This window comes from Doryrhamphus excisus, linkage group LG10, assembly GCF_037039965.1.
Source record: "Doryrhamphus excisus strain RoL-2023G ecotype Guam linkage group LG10, RoL_Dexc_Guam_v1.1, whole genome shotgun sequence".
In the NCBI taxonomy this organism is placed as follows: domain Eukaryota; kingdom Metazoa; phylum Chordata; class Actinopteri; order Syngnathiformes; family Syngnathidae; genus Doryrhamphus; species Doryrhamphus excisus.
The window spans coordinates 3,417,892-3,445,555 of NC_136366.1; the positions used below are offsets into that span (position 1 = coordinate 3,417,892).

Sequence of the window (27,664 nt, forward strand, 5' to 3'; positions counted from 1 at the left end):
TTTGTTTAGTTCAAGTGACAGAAGAACCCCTAACCCAAATGCGTTGTGCTATTAGCCACACTTTAAACAGCCTAGCTTTAACTACTCTTTGCCATAACTTGATTGTATGGCTCTTTAGCTTTATACCTCTGGAGATGCCACAGCTCTGCACATCACCCTTGTTGAAAGAGGAGTACCCAGAGAACACGCACAGGGAGAACATGCAAACTCCACACCATTCCCTACACCATAATACTATATACCATACCACAGACCATACCATTCCCTACACCATAATATATACCATACCACACACCATACCATTCCCTACACCATAATATATACCATACCACACACCGTACCATTCCCTACACCATACCAAACCATACACCATATCATACACCAAACCATACACCATACCAAACCATACACCGTATCATACACCATACCAAACCATACCATTCCCTACACCATAATATATACCATACCACACACCGTACCATTCCCTACACCATACCAAACCATACACCATATCATACACCATACCATACACCATACCAAACCATACACCATACCAAACCATACACCGTATCATACATCATACCAAACCATACACCATATCATACACCATACCAAACCATACACCGTACCATACCATACACCATACCAAACCATACACCATATCATACACCATACCAAACCATACACCATACCAAACCATACACCATATCATACACCATACCAAACCATACACCATACCAAACCATACACCATATCATACACCATACCATACACCATACCAAACCATACACCATACCAAACCATACACCGTATCATACACCATACCAAACCATACACCGTATCATACACCATACCAAACCATACACCATATCATACACCATACCAAACCATACACCGTACCATACCATACACCATACCAAACCATACACCATATCATACACCATACCAAACCATACACCGTATCATACACCATACCAAACCATACACCATATCATACACCATACCAAACCATACACCGTACCATACCATACACCATACCAAACCATACACCATATCATACACCATACCAAACCATACACCATACCAAACCATACACCATATCATACACCATACCATACACCATACCAAACCATACACCATACCATACACCATACCAAACCATACACCGTATCATACACCATACCAAACCATACACCAAACCATACACCGTATCATACACCATACCAAACCATACACCAAACCACACACCAAACCAAACCATACACCATATCATACACCATACCAAACCATACACCATACCACACACCATATCATACACAATACAATATACCATACCAAACCATACACCATATAATACACCATACCATACCCCATACCAAACCATACACCATATAATACACCATACCATACACCATACCAAATCATACACCATACAATACACCATACCATACACCATACAAAATCATACACCATATCATACACCATACCATGTCATAAACAAATCGAGGGCTGCGAATGGCCCCTGGACCATACTTTGAACACCCAAGCTTTTGTAGGCATCATCAACGCTTGTCGATTATTTAGCTTGTCGTCTTCCTTGGTAGCGATCCAACCATGGTAATTAAAGAGAGGCGCGTGAGAGGGTGATTTATTGCAGCTGGAACGAGACTTTATTGCAAATGTTGATGTGAAATTGGAGGATTTCATTCATTGATTCGGCACAAATAAGGGAGCGAGTTGGTGATGAATGGTTGGTGAGTACATACAGTTGAAATATGAGTAGACGTAATTCATTTCAAGCATTGTCGTTGTTTCCCAAGGTCATGTTGTTGTTGCACAACAACGTGTAAATTCTAAATGAGCAGCTATCTTCCAAGGCTTTTGAATGGGTGACGGACATGATGCTACAAAGTTCATTAAAACAACCGCAAAGTGGTGTAAACACAGGAAGTCATGTCCTACATTCTGACCAATCACAGCCTTTATGGTCCGCCACATGACAGCGTGAGGTAACATTATTTTGGAAGTGCACGCCACGGGGAGGAGCAACCCGGTGTAGCGTACGCCGGTGCGAAATTCGACAACAAGCGTACCCGATGAGTGTGCAAAAAGCATGTTGGCGATCCTATATGAGCTTCAAATGCGACCTGTTTGGACTTCACATGACCTCTGAGTCAAGGTCAACCACACATGTGGCAATGCAAATGGTCTAGTATACTTCCTGGAGTGGTCCTAAGAAAAGATGGCGTCACGGTTTGGATATAGTGTGCACGTACGTACATCTATGCCACAGTTTGCTCTCCAAAGTAGGAGAAACCTTTGAACTCATCCTGGTTGATCTGCTTCACCACGCTGTCCTCCACCGGCGTCAACACGGGTTCCTCTCGCGTGAAGTCCTGGTCGAAATTGTTCACGTCTCTTTTGGTTTTCTGCAAGCGAGAAGACACTTGGTGATCATTCAGGATCTTGGTTTTCACATCAGTGATGTTCTCGCAAGATCCAGTATGTGTGTGTGTGGACTCACGATGCGAGGCTTGAATGGCGGCGTGATCCGCCTCGCCTCCAGCAGCGTCCAGTCGAGCTCTCGGAAGAATGGGTGGAGCTTGATGGCCTCGTCCAGGCCGTTAGCGAGCACGCAGCCCAGACGCTTGCTGGGACTTTTGGTCATGAACTGAGGAGAAGAAACGTGAAGGAGATCTCATCATGTCTACGCCGTCCATAAACGATAAACATCGTAACATATGAGCACATCAACGCCGATATCAACTTTTGTTGTTGTTACGATTATTTATTTCCGATATTTTGGATTTATTTTCGTGATAATTATAACACCGATACTTATTGGGCTGGGACCCATCGGCTGCATGGTGAGTGTGCCCGAATACAGTGCACCTTGCTGGGGCACAGCAGGCGGCTCCTCCCCCTCTATCCCATGGTTCTCCTGTCATGGTAGTCCATTAAGACTAATACACAAGTACTGGTGTATTACAGTCCTTCTTACCTCTAGGTGTGAAAAAACTACACTTACATCTCTCATATGAAAAAATTCTTGGTTATCAGTACCATATCGTTATAAGTATTGTGCGTCTGTCATTTATTTTTCTCTGCTAAAAGTGGCTAATAATAATAATAATAATAATAAATAAATACTATCGATGATACTTTGGCTCAAATATAGAGCATAAATGTACCACTGTTAAAAAATACCACCATGTGTATATAGTTATGCTTCACTATTATGTTTTTCCTCAAGCATTGATATTTTGCACTTTCTTTGGCAGCACTTGAATGCACCACAGTTTGCACCATTGATGGATCATCTTTCATTATCATTAGCCACGTTTACATGAGGAGTTTTTCTCTTTCCGAATGGAATCTTTCCGAATGACCTTTCCGAAAACAATGGTATACATGGAAAGGAATATTCCAATCGCATGTCTACATGCGCCGCTATAATCAACCAGAATAGTCAATGGGGCATGCCCAGTAAAACGTGATACCGGCTTCTTCGAGTTTTTCTTTCACTTGTTGGAATAACTCCGTATTGCCAGTTTTTCCTTCGTCCAGTCTTGAAAATCTGACAATTTTTCCGATTGGGCGGGTACAAGATACCTCAATCGGATTGGGGAAAGGAATATTCCGATTATATATTCATTCGGATCGGCACTTTTCTTTGGGAATGAGGTGTATACAAAAGTTAAATTTTTTCCGTTTGAGTAAATAATCCGAATGGAATTGGAATATTTGGGTCCATGTAAACGTGTGTTATAGTTTGATATTGTATATACTGTATTATATCTTACGTATCCTAATAGTCACACCCCCCATGTCTACCCCCCCTGACCGCTTTGAGGACGGACACGGCCTCCGCGCTGAGCCAGACGGGATAAAGGACGTCATCGTGGAGGATGGACTCAAACAGGTCGTCTTCATTGTCGGCCTCGAATGGCGGCTGTCCCGCCATCATCTCGTACATCAACACCCCCAACGCCCACCAGTCCACCGAAGGCCCGTAATGCAGCTCCTGTAGGATCTAAACACACCAATCATCTCAGCTGAAGCCTCAAATGTGGGACAATCAGATGATTCTGACCTCGGGTGCGATGTAGTCTGGCGTCCCGCAGAAGGTGTTGGTGGTGACGCCGTCCAGGATCCCCTCCTTGCACATTCCAAAGTCTGCTAGCTTACAGTGGCCCTCTGCGTCCAACAGGATGTTGTCCAGCTTCAAGTCCCTGCAGGTCAGAGGAGAAGATGATCATGTGAGTATCATGCATCATGTGCTCCTCCTCGCTTTTAATGCTGGAATCTGGAAGCTCGGCTCGTCGGGAACACGGTGTGCCTCAGCCGGCATCAGAGGAGATAAGAGCGGAGCGTTGAGAGACGGCGGAGTTGTTGCTGTGAATGGAGCCTTGATGGTTGATTGCAAGAAGAATGTCAACATCTCTGCGGCCTGAGCGGCCTGTTTGGCTCTCAGGCCAAGTGTGTTCAATCGCAAGTTGATTTGTGAAAGCTGGAGTGATTTGCTGTTGAGAGATGGCCTCTTTTGGCTTTCGTTACCATGGCAACGCTGGAACGCAGTCAGGGCTTTGGCTCCGGCTTGTTGACTTTCCAACATACGAAGAAATGTATTTTTTTACATAAAGCTCAGCCGGGAATCAGTTAGTTGTACTGTTCATTCAGTCATGGTTGCTCACCAGCAGAGCTGTCCTATCTAGTCTTTTAGCATGAAGTGATGATGCCTCCTCAGATGAGAGCTGAACCATCCATTCCCAATTCTAAAACATGTGCCATCATCTTTTTGCTGTCGTTTTGCAGCAAAATTATCAATAAATATCTTGGATTCTGCACCGTCCCCTCAGAACAGAGCTGTCCTATCTAGTCTTTTAGCATGAAGTGATGAACCCTGCTCAGATGAGAGCTGAACCATCCATTCCCAATTCTAAAGCACGTGCCATCATCTTATTGCAGCAAAATTATTAAATAAATATCTTGGATTCTGCACCATCCCCTCAGACTAGAGCTGTCCTATCTAGTCTTTTAGCATGAAGTGATGATGCCTGCTCAGATGAGAGCTGAACCATCCATTCCCAATTCTAAAGCATGTGCCATCATCTTATTGCTGTCCCTTTGCAGCAAAATTATAACTAAATACCTTGGATGCTGCACCGTCCCCTCAGACCAGAGCTGTCCTATCTAGTCTTTCAGCATGAAGAGAGCTGAACCATCCATTCCCAATTCTAAAGCACGTGCCATCATATTATTTCTGTCGTTTTGCAGCAAAATTATAAATAAATACTTTGGATTCTGCACCGTCCCCTCAGACCAGAGCCGTCCTATCTAGTCGTTTAGCATGAAGTGATGATGCCTGTTCAAATGAGAGCTGAACCATGCATTCCCAATTCTAAAGCACGTGCCATCATCTTATTGCAGCAAAATTATAAATAAATACCTTGGATTCTGCACCGTCCCCTCAGACCAGAACTGTCCTATCTAGTCTTTTAGCATGAAGTGATGAACCCTGCTCAGATGAGAGCTGAACCATCCATTCCCAATTCTAAAGCATGTGCCATCATCTTATTGCTGTCCCTTTGCAGCAAAATTATAACTAAATACCTTGGATGCTGCACCGTCCCCTCAGACCAGAGCTGTCCTATCTAGTCTTTTAGCATGAAGAGAGCTGAACCATCCATTCCCAATTCTAAAGCATGTGCCATCATCTTATTGCTGTCCCTTTGCAGCAAAATTATAACTAAATACCTTGGATGCTGCACCGTCCCCTCAGACCAGAGCTGTCCTATCTAGTCTTTTAGCATGAAGAGAGCTGAACCATCCATTCCCAATTCTAAAGCACGTGCCATCATATTATTTCTGTCGTTTTGCAGCAAAATTATAAATAAATACTTTGGATTCTGCACCGTCCCCTCAGACCAGAGCCGTCCTATCTAGTCTTTTAGCATGAAGTGATGATGCCTGTTCAAATGAGAGCTGAACCATTCATTCCCAATTCTAAAGCACGTGCCATCATCTTATTGCAGCAAAATTATAAATAAATACCTTGGATTCTGCACCGTCCCCTCAGACCAGAACTGTCCTATCTAGTCTTTTAGCATGAAGTGATGATGCCTGCTCAGATGAGAGCTGAACCATCCATTCCCAATTCTAAAGCATGTGCCATCATCTTATTGCTGTCCCTTTGCAGCAAAATTATAACTAAATACCTTGGATGCTGCACCGTCCTCTCAGACCAGAGCTGTCCTATCTAGTCTTTTAGCATGAAGAGAGCTGAACCATCCATTCCCAATTCTAAAGCATGTGTCATCATCTTATTGCTGTCCCTTTGCAGCAAAATTATAACTAAATACCTTGGATACTGCACCGTCCCCTCAGACCAGAGCTGTCCTATCTAGTCTTTCAGCATGAAGAGAGCTGAACCATCCATTCCCAATTCTAAAGCACGTGCCATCATATTATTTCTGTCGTTTTGCAGCAAAATTATAAATAAATACTTTGGATTCTGCACCGTCCCCTCAGACCAGAGCCGTCCTATCTAGTCTTTTAGCATGAAGTGATGATGCCTGTTCAAATGAGAGCTGAACCATTCATTCCCAATTCTAAAGCATGTGCCATCATCTTATTGCAGCAAAATTATAAATAAATACCTTGGATTCTGCACCGTCCCCTCAGACCAGAGCTGTCCTATCTAGTCTTTTAGCATGAAGAGAGCTGAACCATCCATTCCCAATTCTAAAGCATGTGCCATCATCTTATTGCTGTCCCTTTGCAGCAAAATTATAACTAAATACCTTGGATGCTGCACCGTCCCCTCAGACCAGAGCTGTCCTATCTAGTCTTTTAGCATGAAGAGAGCTGAACCATCCATTCCCAATTCTAAAGCATGTGCCATCATCTTATTGCTGTCCCTTTGCAGCAAAATTATAACTAAATACCTTGGATGCTGCACCGTCCCCTCAGACCAGAGCTGTCCTATCTAGTCTTTTAGCATGAAGAGAGCTGAACCATCCATTCCCAATTCTAAAGCATGTGCCATCATCTTATTGCTGTCACAATAAAATTATAAATAAATACCTTGGATTCTGCACCATGCCCTTAGACCGGAGCTGTCCTATCTAGTCTTTTAGCATCACAAAGTGATGATGCCTGCTCAGATGAGAGCTGAACCATTCATTCCCAATTTTAAAGCACGTGCCATCATCTTTTTGCTGTCGTTTTGCAGCAAAATTATAACTAAATACCTTGGATGCTGCACTGTCCCCTCAGACCAGAGCTGTCCTATCTAGTCATTCAGCATGAACCATTGCAAGTCTTCTTGCAACTCCTCAGCTTTCTTCTACATGGTCAATGCAAGGCATCTACTGAAGAAAAGTAGGACTTATCCTACAAAGCCTCCCCGGCAGACCGGTCCAATCTTTGCAGAGTCCAACCCCCCCCCAGGCCACACAGCCAGACACTTTCATTGGATGAATTCTTCATTTTGAATGTCCAATGATGTTACTGATGCTATTAAACACAGGATCAGCTGTTCACCAGGAATACAATCACGTAGAGCACACATTCATAAGATGCAAATACGGGTAGGGCTAATTGCTCTTTGTCTCACGGCGTGGCTATTATTAGCATTTCAATCCCAAACTGGCTGAGACAGACACACCATGGCCGAGAAGTACGTACATGCTATGGCCGAGACAGGTACGCCACTGCTGAGACGAATGCGCCATGGCCGAGATGGACGTACCATGGCCAAGATGTATGTGCCATGGCAGAGACGTACATAGGCTCCATGGCCGAGACTTACACGCCATGGCCAAGACATACGCACCATGGCTGAGACGTACGCGCCATGGCCGAGACTTACGAGACAGGCACACCATCGCTGAGACAGACATGCCATAGCTGACGCAAATGCACCATAGCTAAGACGGACACGCCATGGCCGAGATGTACGTGCCATGGCCGAGACGTAGATGCCATGGCTTAGACGTACATGCCATGGCCGAGATGTACGCACCATGGCCGAGACGTATGTGCTTTGGCTGAGACATAGATGCCGTGGCTGAGACGTACATGCATGACCGAGACGTACATGCCATGGCCGAGACGTATGTGCCATGGCCGAGACATACATGCCATGGCCAAGACGTACATGCCATAGCCGAGATGTAGATGCCATGACCGAGACGTACATGCCATGGCCGAGACATACATGCCATGGCCGAGACGTATGTGCCATGGCCGAGACGTACATGCCATGGCTGAGACGTACATGCCATGGCCGAGACGTACATGCCATGGCCGAGACATACATGCCATGGCCGAGACGTATGTGCTTTGGCCAAGACAAAAATGCCATGGCTGAGACGTACATGCATGACCGAGACGTACATGCCATGGCCGAGATGTATGTGCCATGGCCGAGACATACATGCCATGGCCAAGACGTACATGCCATAGCCGAGATGTAGATGCCATGGCTGAGACGTACATGCATGACTGAGGCGTAGATGCCATGGCCGAGACGGACATGCCATGACCGAGACGTACATGCCATGGCCGATACGTACATGCCATGGCCGAGACATACATGCCATGGCCGAGACGTATGTGCTTTGGCCAAGACAAAAATGCCATGGCTGAGACGTACATGCATGACCGAGACGTCGATGCCATGGCCGAGACGTACATGCCATGGCCGAGACATACATGCCATGGCCGAGACGTATGTGCTTTGGCCAAGACAAAAATGCCATGGCTGAGACGTACATGCATGACCGAGACGTACATGCCATGGCCGAGATGTATGTGCCATGGCCGAGACATACATGCCATGGCCAAGACGTACATGCCATAGCCGAGATGTAGATGCCATGGCTGAGACGTACATGCATGACTGAGGCGTAGATGCCATGGCCGAGACGGACATGCCATGACCGAGACGTACATGCCATGGCCGATACGTACATGCCATGGCCGAGACATACATGCCATGGCCGAGACGTATGTGCTTTGGCCAAGACAAAAATGCCATGGCTGAGACGTACATGCATGACCGAGACGTCGATGCCATGGCCGAGATGGACACGCCATGGCCGAGACGTACATGCCATGGCCGAGACATACATGCCATGGCCAAGACACTGGCTGAGAAGGACATGGCGGTGGAATTTGTTCAGTGCCTATAAAAGTACCATTTTTGATACCCATTCCACATACTATATGCTAATGCGCTACGTTCCGGTCCAGTGATGGCTCTGCGTGTGGCCTCTGCGACCGTGAAGCGGATCAAAAGGCTTTAACCTCCAAGAGGCAGCTGACATCAGCAAAGAACAAGCAGAAGATGCTGCTGGCACACGGAACAAAACGCTTTTCAACCACTCAAACAGCAGCTTCCATTCTGTCGTTATCCCCACCAGAACCGAGTTGCATTTGTGGCCGCCCGATAGAAACCGTCATTTATCAGCCGTTTATTCACACCAGCGAGCAGCTGACTTGATTTTCCTTCAGGCGTGTGTACATGGCCCCCGTCTATCTGCTGCTTCCGTCTGGGAAATCACCTTTGACACTGTGTGGGAAAACACACACACACATACACACACGCATACACACACACACACACACACCAATCAGGCTTAATTGAGGGCATTTCCTGTGTTTGTTGTTGCTCTTGAACAGATTTTTCCATGACATCCCAGCCACACTTTGACAAGCAGATTCACACACAAACACACACAAACACACACACACACACAGTACTGTACTCCTGGGAAAATTCCACGCATGTGTCCCTAAATGTTCTCTCCTTTGCTGAAGATGGTTTGAACTTCCAAGTTTTTTTTTTTTTTGCATGAGATCCAAACTGTAGCACGTTTGTGACGTTCCGTTGGGGGAAGCTTCAGGTGTTTGCTTAAACCGGTCTGAACCCGCTGAGTCCGCATTTGAACCTGTTACATTCTAACGTTGAGAGGATGTTACATGATTGGGTGATTTTGGGAGTGATGATGCGGGGGCGAGGGGTGGGGGTTGAGGGGGGCCTTGGATGGAAAGAAGTGGTTGTCAGGTGAGGAAGGGGTGCGAGGAGGTGGCGAACAGCGGCGAGTCAGAACATCAACATCATGTCGTAAAAAAATTGAGTGTTTATGTTCAGGTGTACAACACAGACGGGGCGGGGGGGGGGCACCGCTGGCGGAGGATCGGGTAGCGGCGTTCCGTCCGTGAATCAACACGCCAAGGTGTGTGTGCCAAAACACACTCCATCGGGGAAAACAACTTCAAAGCTGAAAACTCAAACTCCCCTGGGGGCGGAGCCTGGAGTCCGGAGGCGGAGTCTGGATGAGGCTAGTACATCCGCAACACTTCTTCGCGGCGTAGGCTCCTCTTGGCCACTTGTTGGAGTACTTCCTCTTGCACAGCGTCGCTGGGAGTGCTCAAGGCTTCACAGCATACCTTGCGGCACTCTGTGTGGAGTTTGCATGTTCTCCCCGTGCATGCGTGGGTTTTCTCCGGGAACTCCGGTTTCCTCCCACATTCCAAAAACATGCTAGGTTAATTAGCCACTCCAAATTGTCCATAGGTATGAATGTGAGTGTGAATGGTTGTTTGTCTATATGTGCCCTGTGATTGGCTGGCCACCAGTCCAGGGTGTACTCCGCCTAAGCAGTAAAAAATGTAATGTTTTTTCTGTGTTTTGGTGATGGTAGCATGGTTTCCATGGTTACCTGTATATGACTCCATGCCGGTGCAGGAACATCAGAGCGGACGTGACCTCGGCGGCGTAAAAACGGGATCGCGTCTCATCAAACTTCCTGGAGCGCTGAATCTGAAACATGAGGTCGCCTCCGTTGACGTATTCCATCACAAAGAAGAGGCGGTCCTGGAAGCAGGAAGTCGACACAACATCAACAAAACACTCATATGACTGCAACCAGTAAATCACTTTTCGATGAAAACGTCTCTCATTGCGTGATGCAATGTCACTGGTACGCATCATAGGCGTACTTGTCAGACATAAACGTTTAGTGAACATTTTCAACAAAAAACGAATCAAACTGGCTGACACACCATGGCCGAGACAGGTACGCCATTGCTGAGACAAATGCGCCATGGCCGAGACGTACGCGTCATGGCCGAGACGTATGCGCCATGGCCGAGACGTACGCGTCATGGCCGAGACGTACGCGACATGGCCGAGGCATATGCTTCATGGCTGAGACATACGCGCCATGGCCGAGACGTATGCTCCATGGCTGAGACATACGCGCCATAGCCGAGACGTATGCTCCATGGCTGAGAAGTACGTGCCATGGCCCAGACGTACACGCCATGGCCGAGACGTACGCACCAGGGCCGAGACGCATACTCAATGGCCGAGACGTACACGCCATGGCCGAGACGTACGCACCATGGCCGGGACGTATGCTCCATGGCCGAGACGTACCCGCCATGGCCGAGACTTCCGCACCATGGCCGAGACGTACGCATCATGGCTGAGACATACCCGCCATGGCCGAGACGTACGTGCCATGGCCGAGACGTACGCACCATGTCTGAGACATACCCGCCATGGCCGAGACGTACGTGCCATGGCCGAGACGTACGCGCCATGGCCGAGACATATGCTCCATGGCCGAGACGTACGCGCCATGGCCGAGACTTACGCACCACGGTCGAGATGTATGCTCCATGGTCGAGACATACACGCCATGGCCGAGACGTACATGCCATGGCTGAGACGTACGCGCCATGGCAGAGACTTACCGCCATGGCCAAGACGTATATGTCATGGCCGAGACGTATGCTCCATGGCCGAGACGTACGCATCATGGCCAAGACGTATGCTCCATGGCCGAGACGTACATGCCATGGCAGAGACGTATGCTCCATGGCCAAGACGTATGTGCCATGGCCGAGACGTACGTGCCATGGCCGAGACTTACCGCCATGGCCAAGACGTATGTGCCATGGCCGAGACGTATGCTCCATGGCCGAGACATAAACGTCATGGCCAAGACGTATGTGCCATGGCCGAGACGTACGCGCCATGGCCGAGACTTACTGCCATGGCCAAGACGTATGTGCCATGGCCGAGACGTATGCTCCATGGCCGAGACGTACGCGTCATGGCCAAGACGTATGCTCCATGGCCGAGACGTACGCGTCATGGCCAAGACATACGCACCATGGCCGAGGCATACGTATCATGGTCGAGACGGGTATGTGTTACATCAATGTCACAGGTACGTCTCAGTGATAAATATAGGAGGCGTTACAATTACATGTAACGTGTCATAGCTATGTGTGCACCATGTGTGTGTATGCAAGAAGGAGGCTGCTGAGACAATGATGATCTCCGCATCCATGTGACCTCTCCCTACCACACACACACACACACACACACACACACACACACACACAGCACCCTACCAGTTGTGTTTTCTCAGTACTGAAAATGGAGTTTCCTGAATTCCAGGGGTGGGGGGGTTGTGATATAAACAGCAGTGTATATAAAGAGGCAGAAGGAGAGCCTGCAGGTCATTGTGTGAGTGCACAGCATGATCTCTTACAGTGTGTGTGTGTGTGTGTGTGTGTGTGCATGATCTCAGTGAATAATAAATCAATAAGTAACCATATTCCAGAAAATGACTCTGGATCCGTGCGTGAAAAATGTCACTTTGTGTCACTTTAGTTGAACGGTTGCCACGGTAACCATGCCAGTTTAAAGCCCGGTTCTTACGTAAGCGGGCCGGCGGTCCACATCTGCTGCAAGGATTTCTCTCTGCGCTGCGACTTTAAACAGGATGTCCAAAATAGTTTGTTTAAATGTGTTCCCGTTCCTACTGGAGCCGCCCAATCAAACGTGAAGAAACATTTCCTGATGTCATTCCAATCAGGAACACACGCTGCTGATTGACTTTTACACGATTCCAGTGGTTCCCGACCTTTTAGTATCTGTCCAAAGGTTTCTTTAACATTGATGTCTATTAGAAGTACACAAATTTCTATCATTGTCTTATTGTTGTATGAGTAACGACTGCATACTTTGGACTGCATGTGCACCTGAATGCACCATTTTAGACAAAGCTTGAGCAGCATTGACAGCAGTTTGCTAGTTTTGATATTGCTTGTTGAGTATGAAGCGTCCATTATCTGACTGGAATCTATCCATGGTGTCCCAACTCTAAAAGAACCACTATTCACTTCTTAGTAGTATCTAAAATACAACAAAAAAATACAGCCATCAATATATTGGAACATGTTATTTGTTGACATGATGCACACAGAGCAAAGAACAACTTGCCATCTCCTTGCACTGTGAGGCGTTCAGGCACACTCGTAATTTTGAGTGTTAGGCGCTAATTGTTATTCACGTACCCCGTATGGCAATTGACGAATCGATTCAATGATGGACCTTCAACTACAAATGTGATGATGGTGAGAGTTCATGAATAAAAAGGTGAGCACATGGAGTGCGTTTGGCAACAATAACAACCCAAAATCTGCTCCGTGGAGAAAAAAAGACACAAAAAAAAGAAGGAATTTACTGGCCTATTTTCCTTGGAACATTACGAGTCATTAGTGCTCAGACGCGGCTCCTCCCGCTGAAATTCATGACCTCACTGATTGGAACGCTCACCTTTCCTTCTCTTTCTCATCAGCGTCTACAACTGGTCTTGATCAGAACTACCTCACAGTCCATACTTGATTCAGCTCCAAGATCCCTCGTTTATAGCGCCCCCCTCCCCCTTTCCAGACCGGACTGCCATGAATCAGATTCAATGCTCAGAAATTGAATATTTAGGTAGTCAGAGCATAGATATGACTTTTAATATTGTTAGAGACCTGCAGACATGAAATAACACCCCCATAGTCACCTTTACACTCCTAACACACAATATAATAGACACAATAAGACATATAAGACACAGAAAACCTGTTTACCACCTTCTATATACATGTTAGAGCCCTCTAAGCATGAAATAACACCCCTATAGTCAAATTTACACTCATATTACACATAGGGGTGTTATTTAAAGTCTTGAGGCCTCTAATCATTCATTCATTCATTAATTTTCATTTTCATTTTCACCGCTTTTTCTTCACGAGGGTCGCGGGGGTGCTGGAGCCTATCCCAGCTGTCTTGGGGCGAGAGGCGGGGTACACCCTGGACTGGTGGCCAGCCAATCACAGGGCACATATAGACAAGCAACCATTCACACTCACATTCATACCTATGGACAATTTGGAGTCGCTAATTAACCTAGCATGTTTTTGGAATGTGGGAGGAAACCGGAGTACCCGGAGAAAACCCACGCATGCACGGGGAGAACATGCAAACTCCACACAGAGATGGCTGAGGGTGGACTCAAACTCGGGTCTCCTAGCTGTGTGGCCTGCGTGCTAACCACTGCTAACACTTCTCTATGTCTTATTTTCTCAAATTATGTTTACTGTATTGGGTAATATGAGTGTAAAGGTGACTATAGGGGTGATATGTCATGCCTACAGGGCTCTAATCATGTTCAAAAGTATATTTAGAAAGTGGTAAACAGGTTTTCTATGTCTTATTTTCTCTTATGATGTCTTCTGTATTGGGTAATATGAGCATAAAGGTGACTATAGGGGTGTTATGTCATGCCTAGAGGGCTCTAATCATGTTCAAAAGTATATTTAGAAAGTGGTAAACAGGTTTTCTATGTCTTATATTCTCTTATGATGTCTTCTGTATTGGGTAATATGAGCATAAAGATGACTATAGGGGTGTTATGTCATGCCTAGAGGGCTCTAATCATGTTCAAAAGTATATTTAGAAAGTGGTAAACAGGTTTTCTATGTCTTATTTTCTCTTATGATGTCTTCTGTATTGGGTAATATGAGCATAAAGGTGACTATAGGGGTGTTATGTCATGCCTAGAGGGCTCTAATCATGTTCAAAAGTATATTTAGAAAGTGGTAAACAGGTTTTCTATGTCTTATTTTCTCTTATGATGTCTTCTGTATTGGGTAATATGAGCATAAAGATGACTATAGGGGTGTTATGTCATGCCTAGAGGGCTCTAATCATGTTCAAAAGTATATTTAGAAAGTGGTAAACAGGTTTTCTATGTCTTATTTTCTCTTATGATGTCTTCTGTATTGGGTAATATGAGCATAAAGGTGACTATAGGGGTGTTATGTCATGCCTAGAGGGCTCTAATCATGTTCAAAAGTATATTTAGAAAGTGGTAAACAGGTTTTCTATGTCTTATTTTCTCTTATGATGTCTTCTGTATTGGGTAATATGAGCATAAAGATGACTATAGGGGTGTTATGTCATGCCTAGAGGGCTCTAATCATGTTCAAAAGTATATTTAGAAAGTGGTAAACAGGTTTTCTATGTCTTATTTTCTCTTATGATGTCTTCTGTATTGGGTAATATGAGCATAAAGGTGAATATAGGGGTGTTATGTCATGCCTAGAGGGCTCTAATCATGTTCAAAAGTATATTTAGAAGGTGGTCAACAGGTTTTTTATGTCTTATTTTCTCTTAGTCTTCTATATTGGGTAATAGGAGCATAAAGGTGACTATAGGGGTATTATGCCATGCCTAGAGGGCTCTAATTAGCGTATTCATAGGAGGTTAATAGGTTTTGTATGCAAATACAACCCCCAACCTCACAGTCATCTGGGTCACGGTAGCGATGTAACCGTGGTGACCTGTGCAATCCAGCCACAAGAGAGGGGCAGCGCTAGCCATTGATCTAAAAGGACAACAAAGGTCGATGGATGTTGCTTGGCGGAGGTCTCCTGGCTGTGATCTTCTCATGAGGTTCCTTCCACGTTTCTACTTCCACATTTTGTGTCTTGGCGAGAGGAATGCAGGCCTTGTGTAACAATATTTACATTTCTCTGCTGTAATTAGTACGATAAGGAGAGACGTTGAGATGCCACGCTTGATTAGGAAGCGGAGAGGTGGGGGGGGGGGATGGGGGGGACGTGGTGTAGGTCACATGATGTCACCGTGAGGATGCCTGCCAGCATGTATGCTGAACAGTCAAATACAGTGCATACTCATATAAATGGCGTGTAGAAAGTGAAGAATTGCTGAAAAGTGAAACTACGGAGTTTGTGTTCCCTTCCTGCCCCCCCCCCCCACAAGTTTCCCCAAAGCAACCAAAGTAGGATGACGCCACCGCGGTCCAACGGGTCACCTCGTTAGCTCACTGAGCCGACGTGCTCGGGCAGTGGAGCCGACATTACGTAAGACGTGAAACCCAGGAATTGTGTGTGTGAAGGTATAGTGTGTGTGTGTGTGTGTGTGTGTGTGTGTGTGTGGGCTCTGGTAGCAAGAAGGAGGTGGGGGCATCGGCTAGACGAGGGCGGGGTCACACACATCCTGATTATGATCAAAGATGTTACACAAGAGCCACAATCCCTTTGTTTGCAGCAAGAACACACTCCCTGCCAATGTGTGTGTGTGTGTGTGTGTGTGTGTGTGTGTGTGCAATACAGTCCGATGGAGAACAAACAACAACAAACATGTCATGTGACCTCCTGGTCCCTCCCAGCCCGCCCACCCAGTGTGTGTTGTTTGTTTGAGAGGAAAATAACAGGAATACATCAATTCTACTGTCGACGCCATCATGCAGTCTTCCAGAACCTTTGGAGAAAATAAACAAAGCTCTCATCGCGTCTGACCTCAGCTGAACCTCCGCAGACAACACCAGCGACGTCTTTTACAGTAATCCACCCCACTATTATTACGCAAACTGCTTAAAAATGCAATATTTTCAACGTTAGACCATTGAAAACCTATTTATAAGCTTCTAAATACACTTTTTTAACATCATTAGAGCCCTCTAGACATGAAATAACACCCCTATAGTCACCTTTACAACATAATAAGAGAAAATAAGACATATAAGACATAAACTTATGCTTGTGTATGCTATAAATGTATTCTGGTGCTCGGGGAGCGTGGACAGGAAGTGACGTCAGGGTTCAGAGTTGAGTTTTAGCTAGGCATGGATTATGCCGCCGCAAATCCAAATATGTCAAATGTGCTTAGATATGCATATTTCAAGCACAAAACAGCCTGATTTATGAATTTTGAAAGGACGTGTGGAGGGATGACTGTGAGTAGGAACTATGGTGCCTTCAAGGACGGCGTGTAATCTCAGCATTTGATGAAAAAGCATGAAGAGTGGTACGTGGAGTATATTTGATTCATACACAATCGGCAAGTTAGTGTGAGTGAGATGTGTGTTGTGTGCATAAAAGAGGCTGTCATGAATCATGAATACACATTGTACATATACACACTGTATACTTATATACTATATGTATACTGTATGTATGCTATACTTATCTACGTATTACTGTACATTTACTATACAAAGGGTTACATTTACAGTAAAAATACATTCCACTCGTACTGCTTGGCGGTGACAAGTCACACACCCGTCTCAACGGCGTCAGGCTCAAGTGGAAATGAAAGCACACACGCACACGCACGCACACGCATACTGCATGTATACATTCCACGCCGGGAACACTTATGCAACACGTGTTAGACAAAACATAACACGACCACAGGAAGCTGCTGGCATTGGCGGCGTCACGCCCGTCAGCAGTCTGTCATGCTTACTGCATGCATGCACTGCATCGTCATGGCGACATGCGGCAAAGACATTGTATAAAATGTTGTTATTACTGCATGCATGCATCGTCATAGCAACAGTACAAAATGTGTACAGTATCATTATTCGTGAAGAACCCAGACAGGAAGCTCCTCCCACCCAAAGCCGAGTTGACACGGCTTCATTTCGCTTCAAGCTCTCATGGTGGCCATGTTTGACCCGGGAACAGACTATTTCTCTTGTGTCGTATTTCATTTTGACTTGTGTCTCTGTTTCATGCGCGATTGAAAACATCTCAAAGGCAAAAGGTTAGAGTCCTGCTGAGGTGCCCTTGAGCAAAGTGGATTTAAATATAAAGATTGGACTTGTGTTCTGGAAAATACTTCTAATCATACAAACAGAAAACTATATAGATTTAATTAAAATATAATGTATAAATAATATAAATATAATAATAATAATATAATAATAAATATAAAATATAATAAATCTATAATATAATAAATATAATAAAATACATATAATACTAATCTAAATTTACATGAATACAATAAATGGAATATATTTAATATATTTATTTATTAAAATATAATATATAAATAATGTAATAATAATAATAACAAAAATATATAATAAATCAATAATATATAATAAATAATATTATAACAAATATAATAAAATACATATAATACTAATCTAAATTTACATGAATACAATAAATGGAATATATTTAATATATTTATTTATTAAAATATAATATATAAATAATAATAATAATAACAATAATATATAATAAATATAATAAATATAAGAAAACTATAATATATAATAAATATAATAAATACATGTAATACTAATCTAAATTAACATGAATACAATAAATGGAATATATTTACTTCTGTTTATTCTTATATTGATTGTATTTATGATATCATTATTATATTGGTATAAAATACATTTGACATATGTGTCAATCATCATTGTATCATGCAGTACATGCATTGCTGGTTCTGCTTCCAGGCTTGAGGGCAGGACGGTGGCTGGATGCCGCCCCCTGCAGGCGGCCTCCAGGGTTGCGTGTTCTTACTTTGTTCTGGAAGCAGCAGAAGAGTTGGGTCAGGTACGGATGTTTCCGGGCCAGTGCCAGGATGCGCTTCTCCGTCAGCGTGCAGTCCACGTCGTCGTCCTGCAGGATGACGTCCTTCTTCAGCACCTTGACGGCGTACACCTCCTCGCTTCCTTTCAGCTCCGCCAGCATCACCTGGCGCCACCGACAGGAAGTGAGAGCCGACGGAAAAGAAACGATGAAGAATTGAGTCGGTTGGGGCTCACCTTCCCGAAGCTTCCTTTTCCCAGAACTTTGATGAAGACAAAGTCATGGAGGTTCATCCTCTGGAGCTCTGGAGCAGCAGGACTTTTCACCTCGCCGTTTTTTTGTTGACTTTCTTTCACGCCCCCCTCGCCGCCGCCCCTCGTGTCTGTCACTACGGCAACCGAGGGGCTAGGAGATAGCTCCTCGCCTCCTCGGTCAAAGGATAGAGCTTTCCGAATGTTCTCCAGCTCCTTCGCGTCTGGACACCAAAATTTATTTTTTTTGTCAGATGCTTAAACACTCGGCAGCAGCGTTTGCTTTGCGAGGGGTCAGTACCCGGGTCACATGGGGACGTGGGGGCGGATCTTGAGCGGTCTTCTTGGGTCTGAGGTAAATCAGGCAGCTGTTGTGGGTGGTGAACCTGAGGGAGCTAATCAAACACAACCTGCAGGAAGCTGATAGGTTGAGACGCAGAATGGGCGGGGCTGGGACCGCACAGGTGAAACCGACCTGCGGATGTGACGCCTTCCTCCGTCTCTGCGCGCTGTTGGAGATCTTGTCCGGCGTGACTCCGAGGTCCGAGAGGACTTTAGCGATGCCCCGCGCGTCCACGCCGCAGTTTGGTGCCACGTTGCTCTGGCAGCGCTTGTGCACGCTGACTTTACACACTGACACACACACACACACATGTGTCACGCGTGCAGCACACGTGTGTAAAGGTACGGCTGCTACCTTTGCACTGCAGGCCTTGTCGCAGGAGACCCCACAGCAGGGAGCCACAGTGGTCGCAGAAGGTGAGAACTTTGAAGTTGTGAATTCTGAACTTGTGCGGAATGTTCACGCTGAACCTCTGCGAGCCCAGCGGCTGGAATACACAAAACAACACGTTTCGGTCCGTAACATGCTAAAGGAGTTTGATCATACGACAATAATCCCTCCTTCATCACACCCCAGTTTCATTATTCCTTATTTAAACATGCAATATATTGGTAGTTCCAGCATAAACAAACCCTCTTTACCACCTTCTAAATAATCTTTTTAACATGACTAGAGCACCCCAGACATGAAATAACAACCCTATAGTCACCTTTACATTCCTTTTATCCAAAATAGTGACATAACATAACAAGAGAAAATAAGACATAGAAAACTTGTTTACCACCCTCAAAATACACTTTTTAACATAATTAGAGCCCTCAAGACATGAAATAACACCCCTACAGTCAACTTTACACTCCTATTACCCAATAGAGTAGACATCATAAGAAAAAATAAGACATAGAAACCTCTTTTCCACTTTTTCAATACACTTTTTTTAGGCTCCATCATACCCCTGCAACCATGGTTAGGACAAGATGGATAGATGCATGGATGGATGGACGGATAGGTGGACAGTTGGATGGGTGAATGGATGGGGGATGGATGGACAGATGGGTGGATGGGTGGACAGATGGGCTGATGGATGGATGGACGAGTGGATGGATGGATGGATGGACAGACGAGTGGATGGATGGACGGATGGCCAGATGGATGGACAGTTGGATGGATGGATGGACGGGTGGATGGATGGATGGATGGACGGATGGACAGACGAGTGGATGGATGGACGCATGGATGGATGGACAAATGGGTGGACAGTTGGATGGATGGATGGATGGGTGGATGGATGGATGGGTGGACGGGTGGGTTGACGAATGGATGGACGGATGGGTGGACGGACGGACAGAGGGGTGGAGAGATGGATGGATGAATGGATGGACGGATGGGTGGACGGATGGACAGAGGGGTGGAGAGATGGATGGATGAATGGATGGACGGATGGGTGGACAGGTGGATGGATGGACGGGTGGGTGGACGGATGGGTGGACGGACGGACAGAGGGGTGGACAGATGGATGGATGGATGGATGGGTGGCTGGGTGGATGGATGGATGGATGGATGGATGAATGGATGGATGGATGGATGGATGGATGGATGGGTGGATGGACGGATGGCTGGATGGATGGGTGGATGGACGGACAGAGGGGTGGATGGATGGACGCATAGATGGACGGACAAATGGATGGACAGTTAGATGGATGAATGGATGGATCGATGGGTGGGTGGATGGATGGACAGTTGGATGGATGGACGGATGGGTGGACGGACGGACAGAGGGGTGGACAGATGGATGGATGGGTGGATGGACAGATGGGTTGGATGGATGGACGGCTGGATGGACGTATGGGTGGACGTATGGGTGGATGGACGGACAGACAGAGGGGTGGACAGATGGATGAATCAGTAGAACATTAAATAATAAAAGCCACACGACCAAAGTGCAGAAGAAGATGCAAATTCCCACCAAACCTCAAAGCCTGGATCTCCTGTGAGGCTACCACGCCAGCCACGCTTGCCAAAAGTCCACCACCATCACTCAAGCGATAAAAGGTCTCTCACCTCCTGGACCTTGTCCTCCTGCTTCTTCATGCCGGCACACTTGGTGATGATGAGCTCGTGGCAGCGCTTGTGGACCACACACGTGCACACTGGGGGAGCACAAGAAGACTCCTTAAGTGACACAAACATCCAGACCAGGAGAAACCTTTGGAGGAACCCTCCTACCTTGGCACTGGTATCCCTGCTTCCCCAAAACGCCCCTGAAGGCCACACACAACAGAAGCAAGGAGAAGAAGACGTGTGCTTGGTATCTTCATCATTTAGATTCATCATAGAAGAAGACTATGGACCAAAGTCCTCCTTCATGTTCTTCTGGGTGACTCACCAGATGAAGTCCCTGCAGTGGGAGCAGTAGGTGGGCTGTCTCAGGTAGGTGGCCATGAACTTGTGTCCGTTCACCTGGTGGACCCTGCGGCGTACGGCGCCCTGACGTTTTCTGGGCTGCAACCGCTGGCGAAAAACCCGCTCCTCGTTGCCGCTGGAGACCGGAGCTGCCACACAAACAGATGCCGGGTCATGCAGTGCGCTTCTGGTCTCGGGTCTCATCCGGAGATGCACTTACAGTGCAGCAACGCTAGGTGGCAGGGACGCTGCATGGAACAGTGAAGACCGGTTCACGCCACCCATGGGACGTACGGCACATATTTTTACTGCTTTCTTTCCACTGAAGGCACATCTCATTCACCCTCAATCCGTAAGAATATTTTTATTACTCTATTGCTATGAATTTACTTTTATTTACACATTGGAAATGCAAGATAATCAGTAATTCATCATAATGAAAATGTAAAAACAAATAATAGTATGACTGAATGAATGTGATATATAAGTGTACTGTAATAAGAAGCAAATAAGAAATGCTTGGACATTATACAACCTGGGACCTACTGAAAAAAGCCCCCCCACCCCACCACCCCACCACCACCACTCACAAATTCCACAAATACAACTTGAGGATCCACTGGGTTCAGTATATTTTCCATTCAAATAGCAGCCATGCCAAAATGTTGTGTTGCTGCTGGATGTTCACACTATCCCAATCATACCGGAAGTCTTTCCCTAAGAGGAAGCTTAACGACAACAATGGAGGAAGCAAGTGCAGTGAAGGAGAGTGTGTGTCTCGTACACCAGGGATGTCCAAAGTATGGCCCGTGTTTTTTTAAGTAACTTGTAAAAGAGTCGATACTAAAAATGACAGATCACATACACACATACGCAGTACACATGCAGCTGATTAATAATACATATAGCAACTTCTAATCAATCCATGTTTGTGTCTGACTTAAAGTAATGTATTTAAAATAATGATTTAGACTAGAATGAATACAATATTGCACAAAGTCAGCTGGGATAGGCTCCATCATACTGCTGCAACCATGGTTAAGACAAGATAGATGGATGGATGCATGGATGGATGGACGGATAGGTGGACGGTTGGATGGATGGGGGATGGATGGGAGGATGGACGGATGGATGTGTGGATGGATGGACGGATGGGTGGATGGATGGACGGATGGGCTGATGGATGGATGGACGGATGGCCAGATAGATGGACGAATGGGTGGACAGTTGGATGGATGGATGATGGATGGATGGGTGGCTGGATGGACGGATGGATGTGTGGACGGGTGGATGGATGGACGGACAGATGGACAGACGAGTGGATGGATGGACGCATGGATGGACGGCCAAATGGGTAGACAGTTGGATGGATGGAAGGACGGATGGATGGACGGATGGATGGGTGGATGGATGGACAGACGAGTAGATGGATGGACACATGGATGGACGAACAAATGGGTGGACAGTTGGATGGATGGAAGGACGGATGGATGGGTGGACGGATGGACAGACGAGTGGATGGATGGACGCATGGATGGCCAAATGGGTGGACAGTTGGATGGATGGAAGGACAGATGGATGGACGGATGGGTGGATGGATGGACGGATGGACAGACGAGTAGATGGATGGACACATGGATGGACGAACAAATGGGTGGACAGTTGGATGGATGGGTGGATGGATGGACGAATGGACAGACGAGTAGATGGATGGACGCATGGATGGACGGACAAATGGGTGGACAGTTGGATGGATGGATGGAAGGACGGATGGATGGGTGGATGGACGGACGGATGGACAGATGAGTGGATGAATGGATGCATAGATGGACGGACAAATGGGTGGACAGTTGGATGGATGGATGGAAGGATGGATGGACGGATGGGTGACGCTCCATGTGTCATGTGACTGTCCACGTGTGTGCTATTCATGAGTTGGCTGATCTCCCCCCTCAGTAAAAAAAAAAAAACTATCCTGTACCTTCAGAGGACGATCCTGACAAGTCAATCACCACGTAGACCCGCCCAGCCGGCTCCAGGTCCACCTGAGGAGGAAGAGGAGGAGGAATATGAGGGATTGTGCTACTAGAGTGCAGGAATAGCATCAAGGTACCGATGCACGCAACGCTTGGACCTAAGGTCCACTTCCTGTGTGCTCTAATCTTAAACACACCACCTCACTGCAGGCACCAAGATGCCTTCAGCACCAGGATGAAGGTGATAGAAGATGCTTCTTCATCAGGCAGCATCAACTTCATGGGAATGTTTACGTTCTTATTTGTTAGCAGACGCAGGCTTCATGAAGTTCTGCTGATGTTCCTCCATGGTGCCTTCGTCCAAAGACAAGCCGACAGGACACGTCAGGACATGACGTTCATTCATTCATTTTCTACCGCTTTTCCTCACGAGGGTCGCGGGGGTGCTGGAGCCTATCCCAGCTGTCTTCGGGCGAGAGGCGGGGTACACCCTGCACTGGTCGCCAGCCAATCACAGGGCACATATAGACAAACAACCATTCACACTCACATTCATACCTATGGACAATTTGGAGTCGCTAATTAACCTAGCATGTTTTTGGAATGTGGGAGGAAACCGGAGAACCCGGAGAAAACCCACGCATGCACGGGAACGAGAACATGCAAACCCGAGGGTGGAATTGAGCCCTGGTTTCCTAGCTGTGAGGTCTGCGCGCTAACCACTCGACCACCGTGCCGCCCAGGACATGACGCGTCATCTCCAAATATAGAGCAGTACGGACAAGGAAACGAACACCCCCATTGGGTGCGTGTGTGTCTGACACCACCACTTGTGTGTTGCTCACAAACACACACACACTGGGGTCAAAGTTCACAGGAAAGGCATGCAGAGGTGACTTTTTTCTCCAAACAGCAATCTAATAACAAAACAATAACATAACAATAACACAAGATTTCAGGTAAACGTGTGAGAGGCATGTTGGCGTGGCTGACGTGTTGCAACATGACGTGTCAGGCGAGGGCACGTTCGATTCCTCGTCTTTTGCAGTCAGAGCACAAGCGTCCTCTTGGAGAAGCCGTGGAATAAATGCTGATGACATTGTTACTGCTCCAGTGTTTGGATTAAGAACTACTGGTCTTTGTCATCTTCTCTACTCCTGTCACTGCTTTCCCTCAGTAACAACATGTTCCTCATGCCATCGAGGCACCCACACGGCACCGAAAAGCAGTGGAAGGAGTGGAACCTGCATGCCGGGCCACACATGTACACATGTACTGTTACACACTTGCACAGTTGTACACATCACACCTGCAAAACAAATGCGACCACAACATGGCTCCAATAAATACTACACTAAAACCTACTACTTACATTACATTATATTACATGAACTCCTCATTCCTCTCTGTCATCAGCATGACAACATGATATCATATACCATGATCAGGATAACATCATTTCACGTGACATCATTATGATAGCATGATATCACATACCATGATTATACATGCTATCACATACCATTATCATGACAACATGATATCATACACCATGATCGTGATAACATGATATCATAGCATGATTAGGATAAACTGATATCACAGAACATGATTATACATGATATCATATTCCATTATCATAATAACCCGTATATCATGATTATTATAACATGCTATTATAGAATGATGGAAGGTTATGATAGAATGATGGGATGATATTGAATGATTATATGATAGAATGATAAGGTAGAATTATGTTAGCATGATATGATAATATATGGAATGATATGATACAATGATATGAAAGGATGATGATATGATAGAATGGTGGAATGATATGATAAAAGGATGGAATGACATGATAGAATGATGATGATATGATAGAATGATATGATAGAAGGATGGAAGGATATGATAGAATGATGATGATATGATAAAATTATGGAATGATATGATAGAATGATATGATAGAAGGATGGAAGGATATGATAGAATGATGGGATGATATGATAGAATGATATGATAGAAGGATGGAATGATACAATGATGATGATATGATAGAATGATGGAATGATATGATACAATGATATGAAAGGATGATGATATGATAGAATGGTGGAATGATATGATAAAAGGATGGAATGACATGATAGAATGATGATGATATGATAGAATGATATGATAGAAGGATGGAATCATATGATAGAATGATGATGATATGATAAAATGATGGAATGATATGATAGAATGATGATGATATGATAGAATGATGGAATGATATGATAGAATTATATGATAGAAGGATGGAATGCTATGATAGAATATGATAGAATGATGGAATGATATAATAGAATGATATGATAGAATGATATGATAGAATATGATAGAATGATGATATATGATAGTATGATGATGATATGATAGAATGATGGGATTATATGATAAAAGGATGGAATGACATGATAGAATGATGGTGATATGACAACATGATGATGATATGATAGAATGGCGATTTTATGAATGAGGATGATATGAAAGAATGGTGATATGATGATAAGATGATAGAATGTTATGATGGAATGATGATGATATGATAGCAAGATGATGATACGATAGAATGATGATGATATGATAAATGATGATATGATAGAATGGTGATGATATAAATGATGATGATATGATAGAATGATGATTATGATGATGAAGTCAATAGAATGAGACAGCATGGCGATGAGAGTCTGCTAGGATGATGTTGATGTTAACAAAAGGTCAGAGTCATAAAGTGACGTGACTGTGGAGGAGCATGCCGTGGAAGAGGAAGAGGGTCCGCGGAGGAGGATGAGGGTCTTACCCAGTCCTCCATGTGTTTGCTGTGGTTGTGCACGACGTCGTCAAACTGGATGACGCAGTTGGCCACGAAGTCGTCGTACCCGATGGGCGCGTCGTGGAAGACGGACAGCTCGATGGTGCGGCCGTCTCGCACCTCCGTGGTGAACTCATCGTTCCACGTCGGGCTGTTGGTCCTCTGCCGGGTGCCAGTCTGGCCCACCCGAGAGTCGTCCACGTTCAGGGCGATGTACGTGTCCAGGAGGAAGGTCGACTGACTCTTGCCCCCCACGGCGTGACGCAGGGACCAGGCCGTGGGTTTCAGGTCCAGCGCCTCGCAAATCCTGATCTTCAGCTGCCCGTTGAAGACCACCATGACGCCGGGGGGGTCCGGACAGACTCCGGAATCAAAGCTCCAACCCCCCGCGGACACTGCAGCGACTCCTTCCTGGTGAGAGAAATGCGAGGACTCGCAGTCAACCTGGGAGGGGCGGGATTCAGGCCGTCCGCGGAAGTTCCTCAGCAGACACCCTCAAACCCCCAGACCCCATCAAAGTGAAGAACATGCTCACAAGTCGACTACTACTTAAATACTATGATAGCGTCAATAAATCCTGTGCAAAGATACTACAAACCACAAGTACTATCAACAAGTGGAAATAAAATAAAAGTGACTTAATAGCATCTTAGTAGCATCAACACGGAGTTAAAGAAAGGTGAGTTCAAGTAAGGCTTTGCAATACAAACATATAAAAACGTAAATATTTGTATTTTCCCAAGAATAAACGACACGCATGTGTACAAATGCCAACATTGGTGCGTTTTCTACCACAGGCTGCAAGGATGTACGTGACGTCACTGAACGGACACAGGAAGACGACACTGCTGCCACCTGCTGGCCAACTCTCTTTATTTACCTGAAAGCCAATCTTTTCAATCAAATGAAACGCAGACACAAAAATAAGAATATATATTCATTCATATAAAGTGTGAAGTATACATTTTTATATAAATATATGACTCGCTGACGTCACGTTTATGGCCATTTGCGCAACTTGTACTTCCAACTGCTCAACAGCAGGGGTCGTCTTTTCCGAGCAGGCAAACCAAGAGAGGTACTACAGTAAATGTAGTAAAGGGGT

The 27,664-nt window shown here is 45.6% G+C and overlaps 1 protein-coding gene across 2 annotated transcripts; it reads right to left on the bottom strand.

The window, feature by feature from the left end:
• Positions 1-1,572: 1,572 nt before the first annotated feature.
• Positions 1,573-27,437, bottom strand: LOC131117625 (protein kinase C epsilon type-like). Of its 2 annotated transcripts, XM_058064572.2 has the most exons (16): positions 27,352-27,437; positions 26,548-26,970; positions 23,702-23,765; positions 21,704-21,869; positions 21,544-21,578; positions 21,379-21,467; positions 19,672-19,804; positions 19,450-19,607; positions 19,276-19,369; positions 18,960-19,198; positions 18,715-18,888; positions 10,731-10,885; positions 4,094-4,232; positions 3,845-4,033; positions 2,525-2,671; positions 1,573-2,429 (listed from the first exon to the last, which is right to left on the bottom strand). In XM_058064572.2, the coding sequence occupies exons 2-16, from the start codon at positions 26,896-26,898 to the stop codon at positions 2,283-2,285; spliced, it is 2,280 nt and encodes a 759-aa protein (XP_057920555.2). In that variant the 5' UTR covers positions 26,899-26,970; positions 27,352-27,437; the 3' UTR covers positions 1,573-2,282. The 2 variants fall into 2 exon arrangements, with proteins under 2 accessions (XP_057920555.2, XP_078649984.1); XM_078793858.1 differs by lacking the exon at positions 27,352-27,437 and having other exon boundaries at positions 19,276-19,324; positions 26,548-27,175.
• Between the last annotated feature and the right edge of the window lie 227 nt (positions 27,438-27,664).

Coding starts and splice junctions, on each gene's coding strand:
- LOC131117625 (XM_058064572.2), bottom strand. CDS start 26,898: ATGGTGGTCTTCAACGGGCAGCTGAAGATCAGGATTTGCGAGGCGCTG. Junction 18,889..18,959: donor GAAAAGGAAGCTTCGGGAAG/GTGAGCCCCAAC, acceptor CGGTGGCGCCAG/GTGATGCTGGCGGAGCTGAA. Junction 4,233..10,730: donor CGGCATGGAGTCATATACAG/GTAACCATGGAA, acceptor TCTGACCTGCAG/GGACTTGAAGCTGGACAACA.